This window comes from Passer domesticus, chromosome 6 (genome assembly GCF_036417665.1).
Source record: "Passer domesticus isolate bPasDom1 chromosome 6, bPasDom1.hap1, whole genome shotgun sequence".
Lineage (NCBI taxonomy): Eukaryota > Metazoa > Chordata > Aves > Passeriformes > Passeridae > Passer > Passer domesticus.
Genome location: NC_087479.1, coordinates 3344899 through 3357883, shown reverse-complemented (window position 1 = coordinate 3357883; position 12985 = coordinate 3344899). Strand labels below are relative to the sequence as shown.

At 51.0% G+C, this 12985-nt stretch overlaps 2 protein-coding genes across 6 annotated transcripts; both read left to right on the top strand.

Annotated features, from left to right (window-relative positions):
* The first annotated feature begins 1025 nt into the window (after positions 1 to 1025).
* On the top strand, positions 1026 to 6946 carry LOC135302441 (inositol 1,4,5-trisphosphate receptor-interacting protein-like 1). 2 transcript variants are annotated; one of them, XM_064422872.1, is made up of 3 exons: positions 1026 to 1623; positions 2032 to 2134; positions 4475 to 6946. In XM_064422872.1, exons 2-3 carry the CDS (start codon positions 2123 to 2125, stop codon positions 5621 to 5623), a joined length of 1161 nt encoding a protein of 386 aa, XP_064278942.1. In that variant the 5' UTR covers positions 1026 to 1623; positions 2032 to 2122; the 3' UTR covers positions 5624 to 6946. The 2 variants fall into 2 exon arrangements, with proteins under 2 accessions (XP_064278942.1, XP_064278943.1); XM_064422873.1 differs by lacking the exon at positions 2032 to 2134 and having other exon boundaries at positions 1027 to 1623.
* Positions 6947 to 7024: 78 nt separating this feature from the next.
* LOC135302439 (inositol 1,4,5-trisphosphate receptor-interacting protein-like 1) lies at positions 7025 to 12394 on the top strand. 4 transcript variants are annotated; one of them, XM_064422869.1, is made up of 2 exons: positions 7025 to 7357; positions 10470 to 12394. In XM_064422869.1, exons 1-2 carry the CDS (start codon positions 7097 to 7099, stop codon positions 11904 to 11906), a joined length of 1698 nt encoding a protein of 565 aa, XP_064278939.1. In that variant the 5' UTR covers positions 7025 to 7096; the 3' UTR covers positions 11907 to 12394. The 4 variants fall into 4 exon arrangements, 3 of the variants coding, with proteins under 3 accessions (XP_064278939.1, XP_064278941.1, XP_064278940.1); XR_010364050.1 differs by lacking the exon at positions 10470 to 12394 and adding an exon at positions 8038 to 9137 and having other exon boundaries at positions 7229 to 7631; XM_064422871.1 differs by having other exon boundaries at positions 7248 to 7631.
* Positions 12395 to 12985: the final 591 nt, after the last annotated feature.

Genomic DNA, 12985 nt, shown 5'->3' with positions numbered 1-12985 from the left:
ATTTAATTTGGCTACTACAGTCACGAGCAATAAAAGATGTTTCTACAAGTACAAAAGCAGAGCTAAGGAAAATCTTCATCCTTCACTGGATGTATGGGGAGACATAATGACAAAAGATGAGGAAAAGGTTGAGGTTCTTGATGTCTTTTGCCTCAGTCTTTAATACTAAGACCAGTTGTTCTGTGGGTACCCAGACCCCTGAGCTGAAAGACAGGGACAGGGAAATAGTCAGCAACATGCATGGTCAAGGTTTTGCTGGCAATTGTATGGACATTTGACAGAGGTGTTCCACAGACTAAGGGTGTGATGGCTGTCTGTATGTCTGCCAGATAAATGGGGAAGCTGATAAAGCATTGGGAAGTGGGAGACTTGCCATGATGTAAATGCTGTGGGTTAAGGAGTGGATATTGTTCTGGTTTCAGCTGGGATACATTTAATTTCTTGCCAGTAGCTGGTGCAGTGCTGTGTTTTGGATTCAGTATGACAATGATGTTGGTAACACATTGATGTTCTGGTTGATGCCAAGTGTCATGTTTATCCAAAATCAAGGACTTTTTTGTGCCTCATGCTCTGCCAGTGAGGAGGTACAAAAAACACAAACCCAAAAAGCTGTGAGGGAGGAGCATAGTTGGGAAGGTGGCCCAAACTGGCCAAAGGAATATCCCATACACGGTGATGGCCAGTTTATCAAATGGGAGAGTTACCTGGAAGGAGAGCTGATGGGTGTTTGGGAAAGGGTCTGACATTGGTCAGCATGTGGCGATCAACTGAATTATGCACAGTTTGTTTTTTTATTTTTTTATTCTTCAATCTTATAAATTCTTCTAATCTACCTACTACTTTCAATTATTAACCTATTCTTATCTAATCTTAACAGTCTACACTTAGAGTTCAACCTCACTGTCAACTCCAGTCGTAAAGTAACGGGGTTTAGGCGTCTGGGGGTGGGGATGGGGGTACGGCGTGTGGGAGCATGGGGTGTGGGGGCAACAAGCTTTGAAGTGCTCAGTCGCCAGCTGGGCAGCACCTCATAGCCTCTTTTCCTGAGCTGCCAGCAGAGCGCCACGAGCAGCACCAAGATTCCAGCAATGGCCCAGAACTGCCACTGTAGCAAGGCAGCCCAGAGCATAGATCCCCACGATCCGCCAGTCTGCTCCATAGCCTTGTGCTCCAGCTCCTCCAGCATCCGAGTCATCTGCTGGCTGAGGAACTCAGAACGGCGCTGCATGCGCTGCCGCGTGTCCTCATCCAGCTCATCGTTGACCCTCTTCGCCTTCTGGACGATGGTCTTCACCAGCGTGACCAGCCACATCAGGACAGACACAGCCTTCACGAGGACAGAGAGAAAGGTTTGGCACCTCTGATTCTCCGATCCACCGCAGTCTCCGGCCTGTGGACAGCACTGCGTGCTGCTCTTACTTATACCTGGCCCCTCATTGTGATGTCCCTTGTGATGTCACTGACACCAGAGACATCACAGCCAGGCCAGCCCTGCCCTTCATGCCCACCCCAGCCCTGCCCTTCATGCCCGTAGGTTAAGAAGGAAGTGAGTTTTTTGGGAGGTTGTGGTCAAACCAATCAGTGCTTGGATTTGAATATTGGCACCTGGTTTGGCCACTGAAGGTATGGACCTTTTAACTGTGGAGAACACAGTGGGTTAAAAGCAAGAACTCCCAGCAGAACTCTCTCTTAGTTTCAGTCTGTAAAGGAGCTCAGAGCTCCCCTGCCCAGCTGGGGCTGGCTGGGGGAAGCCATTCGGCCGGGTGAGGTAGGCCGGAGCCTTGGGCAGAGCAGGGGGTGAAGGCCTTGCAAGATGGAAGGGTGGAGGAGCCCTGAGAAGCATCGGGCCCCTGTTCCCCCACCCCTACCCCCCAGGAGATAAAGAGAGAGCCAGTGCCTGTGCTGCCTTGGAATTTGATATCATGGACTGGCAGCACGGCCGGCCAGAAGTGGGAGATGTGGGGAGAGAAGGTGCCCAGGAGCTGTGGGAGTTCTGGGCAGACAGAGGTGAAGATTTTAACCCCTTTTTAGAATAATGGAAACCTTCCTGAATCAGAATGAGGAGAGAAAGATGAAGCATGACGAAATGGGCAAGTGTGAGGAAAGATGGTGCATGTGAGAGATGTCAGAAGAGGTGAGAAGAATCCTAGGTGGGAAGAGATGATGGAGTGGCCTTGGGCTGGACTCTTTCTTGTATGGCCATGGACAGACCCGTGTTTTTCCCTGTGACTCAGAGATTGTATTTAGGGGGAGGCAATGCCTTGGAGTCAAGAGAGAAGCAGTAGAGTGAACAGAGGCAGCTGAGGAGGGTGTGAGATGCCCTCTGTCTCTACGAAGAGGAAGATCTCTGTTCATGAGGCCCCTTGGCCCCAGGGGGTGAAATCTGGGGGGGACTGGTGTCCTGAAGTTGAGAGGTGAAACAGTGGTGAGAACAGAGACAGCTGAGGAGGGTGTGGGAGGCCCTCTGTCTCCGTGGGGAGGAAGATCTCTGTTCATGAGGACCCTCGGCCCCAGGGGGTGAAATGTGGGGGGGGGATTGGTGTCCCGAAGTTGAGAGACTGCTGCTTTTGGAACTGGGTGGAGCATCTTTAAATGGGGAACCCTAAAAGCAGTCCTGGCCCGTGTCCAGTGGTGAGAGCACTGGACATGGAGGCGGGGGGAGAAGTCAGGAGAACCGATGTTCTCTGGGCAGTGCCATGAGTGACACGGAAGCACAGGAGGTTTCAATTGTGTTTCTGGGGGAAGCCTATGGTGCAAGAGAGGACTCCTCTCTCCCCGATGGATTTGAGGGTTGATTATTTGAGGGGTGATGATGGACTGAAAGTTGATTATGTGAGAGATGATGACGGGGTGGGAATCTATGGTGTTATTTCATTCTGTGGAGAAAATGGAGGGGAGGAGGAGGAATGTATTTTGAGGGTTTTCATTCTTAGTTTTGTGTTAGTTCCTTTTTAGATATTGTAATTAATAAAGTTTGTTTCCTTTATTCCTAAGTTGGAGCCTGCTTTGCTCTGTTCCTGATCACATCTCACCAAAGCCACTAGAAAAAGTGTATTTTCATGGAGGCACTGGCACTGTGCCAGGGTCAAACCATGACAGACCCTCACAATGGCCCCAAGAAACCTGAGTCCCGACACCCAACAAATGCAGACCCACTGCTCTGGAATGGCCCCCAGAGCCTCCCTTTACAAAGCAGGACAAAGCTCCCCTGAACCCTTGGCAAACATAAAATTGGATGATACAATTCCTGGGTGCTTTTTTCCTTGAGATCCCTTGTGGTGAGATGGGATCAGTTCCCTTGGCACTCATTTCTGTCCATGTGGGAATGCTCTTGGGGCCTTTGTGACATCCCTGTGTGTGGGGTGCAGAGAAGGACTTGGGGGTTTTTGTGGATGAAAAACTGGCCATGAGCTAACAGTGAGCACTCACAGCCCAGAAAGCCAGTGAAATCCTGGGCTGCTTCCAAAGAAACCTGGGCAGCAGGTTGAGGGAGATGCTTCTGCCCTCAGGAGGCCCCACCTGGAGCCCAGCATCCAGGCCTGGGCTCCTCAGCCCAAGAAAGATGTGGAGCTGTTGGAATGGGCCCAGAGGAGCAGTGGGTCTGTGTTTGGTGGGTTTCTTGGGGCCATCATGAGGGTCTGAGCTGGGGTGAGTGTAGCCATGATATTTTAGTGAAAAAGCCTCTGCTAGGATTTTTCCTGTCCTGAGGAGCTGAGAGCCTCAGGAAAGAAATGTAAACGATAACTATCTGCTGCTGTGGAATGCCACAGGTGCACCTTCCATTGGTCCTTGTGGATTGTTTTCAATCAGTGACCAATCACAGCCACCTGTGCCAAGGCTGTGAGCAGTCACAGGATTTTTGTTATTGATTCCTATTCTATTCTTGTCTTTGTAGCCTTCTGATCTTCTTCTCTCTGTTCTTTTATTATAGTTTTAATGTAGTATTTTAATATAATATATAACATAATAAATCAGCCTTCTGATGAAAATGGAGTCAAGCCTCGTGTCCTCACACAAGTGGTTCTTGTCGAAGCAAGAGGTGAGCATGAAGGGCGGGGCTGGCCTAGCTGTGATGTCACTGGTATGAGTGACATCACAAGGGATGTCACAATGAGGGGCAGGTATGAATGAGAGCAGGAAGCAGCACTGCCCCAGGGCAGCCTGGATGACATCAAGTGTGCACACACAGCTAGATGCTGCACTGGATGAGGGCAGGACCACAAACACGGGCACCCAAGAGAGTGCTTCCGACCCTGCATCCAGGACCCAGCCCCTTCCAGGCACACCTTGCAAAGGGCACAGTGCCACCACTGGGACTGGGCACAGGCTTTGTTGCCTGCCAGCTGCCTAGCCCCCTCTCCTTCCTGCCTGCTGTCTCTCATCCCTTCTTCCCTCACTGCTAGCACCCTTCATTTCTCTTTTCTTCCTTCCCTCCCCTCTCAGCACTGCTGCACTCCTCTCCCCTCTCTTGCAGGTCATAATGCTCATACTATTCCTCCTCTGGCTTGAGCAATGCATCCGCCATTACTTCAATATGTATCTGGATGAGGACCTCGACCAGCAGAGGACTGAGATGTTGCAGGAGTTGGCCTACAGGACCATGGAGCAGAGTGTTGGGTCCTGGGAAGCCGTGCTCTGGAGTGTCATGCAGAAATGCCTGTTCTGGTCCCTTGCTGGAGGCCTGATGGTGCTCTTGGCACTCTACTGGTGGCTCAGGAAAGAGGTCCTTGAGGTGGACAACAGAAGGGATTCAGAGAGTGAAGAAAGTGAGGAAGAAAATCCTCCTGAGATGAATATGACCTGGATCTTTTCGAGACGCTTCCAGCTGTCAGTGCCGAAGCTGGCTTCTAGGAGACGGGTGGTGCAGGAGCTGCTGAGTGACCTGCTCCGAGTCTCCCACAGTCTGTTTTCAGACAGCTTCTTCCCGGTGCTGGAACCAGTCATTGGGGTGGGCTGTGCCTGTGAAGGATGGAGTCCCCATAAGGAGGAGGACGTTGTCTACTGCATGTTTGTGCCCCTGAAGCCCCCCCGTGGGCATGCCTTCCACCTGGAACCAGACCCCACGGGGGAGATGCCACAAACGAGCATGCGCATCCGCGTGGAGCTGGTGTGCACTTGCACCGGGGCACAGCCTGACCAGAACATGCTGTGCTTCCTCCACCACTCTGAGGAGGAGCTGAAGAGAAATCAGGTGGCCAGCCTTCTACACACCCTTTGCACTGGCTCTTACCTCGATGGGGAGAAAATTGCCCTCTGGTTCCAGACGTTTGTGATCTCAGCCTGGTCGGCGGTGCCTCAGTCCCGTCGCTACAGCATGAAGGTGCTGCCCTCCTGCCGCTCCTGCAAGATGAAGCTGGTGAAAGCCTCTGGGAGAAGCCTCTTTGTGGAGACGGTTTTTAGTGTGCAGCAAGGTGACTCGGACATCTTCCTGAGCAGCCAGCCTCCAGAGGCCCAGCTCCCTCCAAGCACGACATGGCTGGAGAGCTATGCCGTGGCAGAGGCAAAGTTCTTCAGGCATGTCGCCATGCAGGCCCCACCCCGCAGCTGCCACCTCAAATGCCTGAGGCATAAAAATGATAAAATTTATAAAATTTATAAAATTATAAAATTTATAAAATTATAAAATGATAGAGTTTTTGTTTTTTTGGAGAAGTAAGGACGGTAGCTAGCAGAACTGCTATCCTGGACTTCCAGGCAGCAGATTTTTTTTCCTGTTTAAGAGATCAATTCACAGAGTCCTTTGGGAAGCAGTGCCAAGGAGTTCAGAAAGGGCAAAGGAGTTCAGGAAGGCTGGAGATTCCTCAAGAAGGAAATCCTAAAGGTGCAGGAGTATGCTAACTCTAGGAGCTGAAAGCTGGCTGAAACTCAGGAAAAAAATAAAAGAGTTCATGACCTTTTGAAGAAGGGACAGGCAATTCAGGAAGACTACAGTGATATCACGAGGTTATCAGGGTCAAAATTAGAATTGAAGTTAGAAAAGCATCAGAAATAGAAAAAGCCTAACTGAAATTTAATTTGGCTACTACAGTCACGAGCAATAAAAGATGTTTCTACAAGAACAAAAGCAGAGCTAAGGAAAATCTTCATCCTTCACTGGATGTATGGGGAGACATAATGACAAAAGATGAGGAAAAGGTTGAGGTTCTTGATGTCTTTTGCCTCAGTCTTTAATACTAAGACCAGTTGTTCTGTGGGTACCCAGACCCCTGAGCTGAAAGACAGGGACAGGGAAATAGTCAGCAACATGCATGGTCAAGGTTTTGCTGGCAATTGTATGGACATTTGACAGAGGTGTTCCACAGACTAAGGGTGTGATGGCTGTCTGTATGTCTGCCAGATAAATGGGGAAGCTGATAAAGCATTGGGAAGTGGGAGACTTGCCATGATGTAAATGCTGTGGGTTAAGGAGTGGATATTGTTCTGGTTTCAGCTGGGATACGTTTAATTTCTTGCCAGTAGCTGGTGCAGTGCTGCGTTTTGGATTCAGTATGACAATGATGTTGGTAACACACTGATGTTCTGGTTGATGCCAAGTGTCATGTTTATCCAAAATCAAGGACTTTTTTGTGCCTCATGCTCTGCCAGTGAGGAGGTACAAAAAACACAAACCCAAAAAGCTGTGAGGGAGGAGCATAGTTGGGAAGGTGGCCCAAACTGGCCAAAGGAATATCCCATACACGGTGATGGCCAGTTTATCAAATGGGAGAGTTACCTGGAAGGAGAGCTGATGGGTGTTTGGGAAAGGGTTTGACATTGGTCAGCATGTGGCGATCAACTGAATTATGCACAGTTTGTTTTTTTATTTTTTTATTCTTCAATCTTATAAATTCTTCTAATCTACCTACTACTTTCAATTATTAACCTATTCTTATCTAATCTTACTAGTCTACACTTAGAGTTCAACCTCACTGTCAACTCCAGTCGTAAAGTAACGGGGTTTAGGCGTCTGGGGGTGGGGATGGGGGTACGGCGTGTGGGAGCATGGGGTGTGGGGGCAACAAGCTTTGAAGTGCTCAGTCGCCAGCTGGGCAGCACCTCATAGCCTCTTTTCCTGAGCTGCCAGCAGAGCGCCACGAGCAGCACCAAGATTCCAGCAATGGCCCAGAACTGCCACTGTAGCAAGGCAGCCCAGAGCATAGATCCCCACGATCCGCCAGTCTGCTCCATAGCCTTGTGCTCCAGCTCCTCCAGCATCCGAGTCATCTGCTGGCTGAGGAACTCAGAACGGCGCTGCATGCGCTGCCGCGTGTCCTCATCCAGCTCATCGTTGACCCTCTTCGCCTTCTGGACGATGGTCTTCACCAGCGTGACCAGCCACATCAGGACAGACACAGCCTTCACGAGGACAGAGAGAAAGGTTTGGCACCTCTGATTCTCTGATCCACCGCAGTCTCCGGCCTGTGGACAGCACTGCGTGCTGCTCTTATTTATACCTGGCCCCTCATTGTGATGTCCCTTGTGATGTCACTGACACCAGAGACATCACAGCCAGGCCAGCCCTGCCCTTCATGCCCACCCCAGCCCTGCCCTTCATGCCCGTAGGTTAAGAAGGAAGTGAGTTTTTTGGGAGGTTGTGGTCAAACCAATCAGTGCTTGGATTTGAATATTGGCACCTGGTTTGGCCACTGAAGGTATGGACCTTTTAACTGTGGAGAACACAGTGGGTTAAAAGCAAGAACTCCCAGCAGAACTCTCTCTTAGTTTCAGTCTGTAAAGGAGCTCAGAGCTCCCCTGCCCAGCTGGGGCTGGCTGGGGGAAGCCATTCGGCCGGGTGAGGTAGGCCGGAGCCTTGGGCAGAGCAGGGGGTGAAGGCCTTGCAAGATGGAAGGGTGGAGGAGCCCTGAGAAGCATCGGGCCCCTGTTCCCCCACCCCTACCCCCCAGGAGATAGAGAGAGAGCCAGTGCCTGTGCTGCCTTGGAATTTGATATCATGGACTGGCAGCAGGGCCGGCCAGAAGTGGGAGATGTGGGGAGAAAGTGCCCGGGAGCTGTGGGAGTTCTGGGCAGACAGAGGTGAAGATTTTAACCCCTTTTTAGAATAATGGAAACCTTCCTGAATCAGAATGAGGAGAGAAAGATGAAGCATGACGAAATGGGCAAGTGTGAGGAAAGATGGTGCATGTGAGAGATGTCAGAAGAGGTGAGAAGAATCCTAGGTGGGAAGAGATGATGGAGTGGCCTTGGGCTGGACTCTTTCTTGTATGGCCATGGACAGACCCGTGTTTTTCCCTGTGACTCAGAGATTGTATTTAGGGGGAGGCAATGCCTTGGAGTCAAGAGTGAAGCAGTAGAGTGAACAGAGGCAGCTGAGGAGGGTGTGAGATGCCCTCTGTCTCTACGAAGAGGAAGATCTCTGTTCATGAGGCCCCTCGGCCCCAGGGGGTGAAATCTGGGGGGGACTGGTGTCCTGAAGTTGAGAGGTGAAACAGTGGCGAGAACAGAGATGGGTGAGAAGGGTGTGAAATGCCCTCTGTCTTCAGAGAGGATTTGAGATCTCTGTTCATGAGGCCCCTCGGCCCCAGGGGGTGAAATGTGGGGGGGGGATTGGTGTCCCGAAGTTGAGAGACTGCTGCTTTTGGAACTGGGTGGAGCATCTTTAAATGGGGAACCCTAAAAGCAGTCCTGGCCCGTGTCCAGTGGTGAGAGCACTGGACATGGAGGCGGGGGGAGAAGTCAGGAGAACCGATGTTCTCTGGGCAGTGCCATGAGTGACACGGAAGCACAGGAGGTTTCAATTGTGTTTCTGGGGGAAGCCTATGGTGCAAGAGAGGACTCCTCTCTCCCCGATGGATTTGAGGGTTGATTATTTGAGGGGTGATGATGGACTGAAAGTTGATTATGTGAGAGATGATGACGGGGTGGGAATCTATGGTGTTATTTCATTCTGTGGAGAAAATGGAGGGGAGGAGGAGGAATGTATTTTGAGGGTTTTCATTCTTAGTTTTGTGTTAGTTCCTTTTTAGATATTGTAATTAATAAAGTTTGTTTCCTTTATTCCTAAGTTGGAGCCTGCTTTGCTCTGTTCCTGATCACATCTCACCAAAGCCACTAGAAAAAGTGTATTTTCATGGAGGCACTGGCACTGTGCCAGGGTCAAACCATGACAGACCCTCACAATGGCCCCAAGAAACCTGAGTCCCGACATCCAACAAATGCAGACCCACTGCTCTGGAATGGCCCCCAGAGCCTCCCTTTACAAAGCAGGACAAAGCTCCCCTGAACCCTTGGCAAACATAAAATTGGATGATACAATTCCTGGGTGCTTTTTTCCTTGAGATCCCTTGTGGTGAGATGGGATCAGTTCCCTTGGCACTCATTTCTGTCCATGTGGGAATGCTCTTGGGGCCTTTGTGACATCCCTGTGTGTGGGGTGCAGAGAAGGACTTGGGGGTTTCTGTGGATGAAAAACTGGCCATGAGCTAACAGTGAGCACTCACAGCCCAGAAAGCCAGTGAAATCCTGGGCTGCTTCCAAAGAAACCTGGGCAGCAGGTTGAGGGAGATGCTTCTGCCCTCAGGAGGCCCCACCTGGAGCCCAGCATCCAGGCCTGGGCTCCTCAGCCCAAGAAAGATGTGGAGCTGTTGGAATGGGCTCAGAGGAGCAGTGGGTCTGTGTTTGGTGGGTTTCTTGGGGCCATCATAAGGGTCTGAGCTGGGGTGAGTGTAGCCATGATATTTTAGTGAAAAAGCCTCTGCTAGGATTTTTCCTGTCCTGAGGAGCTGAGAGCCTCAGGAAAGAAATGTAAACGATAACTATCTGCTGCTGTAGAGTGCCACAGGTGCATCTTCCATTTGTCCACAATCAGTGACCAATCACAGCCACCTGTGCCAAGGCTGTGAGCAGTCACAGGATTTTTGTTATTGATTCCTATTCTATTCTTGTCTTTGCAGCCTTCTGATCTTCTTCTCTCTGTTCTTTTAGTACAGTTTTAATGTAGTATTTTAATATAATATATAACATAATAAATCAGCCTTCTGATGAAAATGGAGTCAAGCCTCGTGTCCTCACACAAGGGGTTCTTGTCGAAGCAAGAGGTGAGCATGAAGGGCGGGGCTGGCCTAGCTGTGATGTCACTGGTATGAGTGACATCACAAGGGATGTCACAATGAGGGGCAGGTATGAATGAGAGCAGGAAGCAGCACTGCCCCAGGGCAGCCTGGATGACATCAAGTGTGCACACACAGCTAGATGCTGCACTGGATGAGGGCAGGACCCCAAACACGGGCACCCAAGAGAGTGCTTCCGACCCTGCATCCAGGGCCCAGCCCCTTCCAGGCACACCTTGCAAAGGGCACAGTGCCACCACTGGGACTGGGCACAGGCTTTGTTGCCTGCCAGCTGCCTAGCCCCCTCTCCTTCCTGCCTGCTGTCTCTCATCCCTTCTTCCCTCACTGCCAGCACCCTTCATTTCTCTTTTCTTCCTTCCCTCCCCTCTCAGCACTGCTGCACTCCTCTCCCCTCTCTTGCAGGTCATAATGCTCATACTATTCCTCCTCTGGCTTGAGCAATGCATCCGCCATTACTTCAATATGTATCTGGATGAGGACCTTGACCAGCAGAGGACTGAGATGTTGCAGGAGTTGGCCTACAGGACCATGGAGCAGAGTGTTGGGTCCTGGGAAGCCGTGCTCTGGAGTGTCATGCAGAAATGCCTGTTCTGGTCCCTTGCTGGAGGCCTGATGGTGCTCTTGGCACTCTACTGGTGGCTCAGGAAAGAGGTCCTTGAGGTGGACAACAGAAGGGATTCAGAGAGTGAAGAAAGTGAGGAAGAAAATCCTCCTGAGATGAATATGACCTGGATCTTTTCGCGACGCTTCCAGCTGTCAGTGCCGAAGCTGGCTTCTAGGAGACGGGTGGTGCAGGAGCTGCTGAGTGACCTTCTCCGAGTCTCCCACAGTCTGTTTTCAGACAGCTTCTTCCCGGTGCTGGAACCAGTCATTGGGGTGGGCTGTGCCTGTGAAGGATGGAGTCCCCATAAGGAGGAGGACGTTGTCTACTGCATGTTTGTGCCCCTGAAGCCCCCCCGTGGGCATGCCTTCCACCTGGAACCAGACCCCACGGGGGAGATGCCACAAACGAGCATGCGCATCCGCGTGGAGCTGGTGTGCACTTGCACCGGGGCACAGCCTGACCAGAACATGCTGTGCTTCCTCCACCACTCTGAGGAGGAGCTGAAGAGAAATCAGGTGGCCAGCCTTCTACACACCCTTTGCACTGGCTCTTACCTCGATGGGGAGAAAATTGCCCTCTGGTTCCAGACGTTTGTGATCTCAGCCTGGTCGGCGGTGCCTCAGTCCCGTCGCTACAGCATGAAGGTGCTGCCCTCCTGCCGCTCCTGCAAGATGAAGCTGGTGAAAGCCTCTGGGAGAAGCCTCTTTGTGGAGACGGTTTTTAGTGTGCAGCAAGGTGACTCGGACATCTTCCTGAGCAGCCAGCCTCCAGAGTCCCAGCTCCCTCCAAGCACGACATGGCTGGAGAGCTATGCCGTGGCAGAGGCAAAGTTCTTCAGGCATGTCGCCATGCAGGCCCCACCCCGCAGCTGCCACCTCAAATGCCTGAGGCTCTGTGCTCGCCTTCTGGAGGGCTCAGGCTTTTCCATCTATGCCTTGAAAACCGCGGTCATGCACCTCCTGACCTTGATCCCTCTGTCAGAATGGCAGAGCAAGTATCTCCTGATGCGGGTGGATGACACCATGCACTACCTGCACTGTTGCCTAGAGGAGAAACGCCTCGTGCACTTCTTCTTTGACAACGAGGACATGCCCCAAGAGATTTCCTTGCCCCCAGCCTTCCAAGGGGCACAGCCCTGGAACCTCTTCCAGCACCTGGAACAGGATCCAGCTGCTCACGCTGAGACTTTGAAGAAGTTTGATGACCGGCAATATCACTTCTACTTTGGGTTCTGAGTGAGACAACTGTAGAATCACTGAATCATAGAATTGTAGTACTGTAGAAAAGTAGAATTGTTAGGTTTATAGGAAAATACTTCCAATATCATCCTAATGGTACTTTGACCTTCTGGGAGCTTTAGTTGATGTAGTTTACAACAAGTTATGTGTTTGAATGAACACTGGATCTCTGGGCGTCCATGCATCACCTTGGCATGGAATGCGGCTGCTCAGCTACCACAGATTGGAGATTATTTGGTATAAGACCTGAGGCGGTAGGCTCTGGTTTCTCTGATTCCCTGGCTACCACTCCCCCACTGTCCATGCTCCTGCACTGGAGAAATAAGAATAATTGGTCACCCTCCACAGCTGTGCTTGCTGCCAAGTGGTATTTAATGTTGCTGCCTTCCAGCAGCTCCTGCAAATGCCCTTTTTGAGAGAGTCCACTCCTCCTGTGAGTTTTACTGGGTACAAAGATGGCAATAAATAATATATTTGAGAAAATACTTCATCTGTGAGTCTCCCTGTTCATTCTGGAGAAGAGAAGGCTTCAGGGAAACCTCATTGAAGCCTTCCAGTACTTGGAAAGGATCTTACAAAAATCCAAAAGAGAGTGACTTTTTACACTGTCAGAATAGTGTAGGACAAGGCAGTTTTGTACTAAAAGAGGAGATTTAGATTACATGTTAGAAAGAAGCTTTTTACTGTCATGCTGCTGAGGCCCTGGCACAGGCTGCCCAGAGCAGCTGTGGCTGCCCCGTCCCTGGGAGTGTTCAAGGACAGGTTGGATGGGGATTTGAGCAACCTGGTGTGGTGGAAGGTGTCCCTGCCCATGAACTTTAAGGTCCCTCCCTTCCCAACCACTCCAGGATTCTGTGATCTTGTATGGTGTCTTTGGACATGGGCCTGAAACAGGAGCAGGAGGGGAGCCTGTTTCTGTGGGGTTCAGCATCCTGGGGCAGCTGGTTCAGGGGTTCCAAAGGCTGCCTGTGCACAGCCATGCACAGAGGAGCTGGGGAAGGCTCTGCAACACAAATCTGAGGGTGCTGGGGGTGTGTAGCCTGGAGAAAAGGAGGGTCTAGGGAACCTCATTGCTC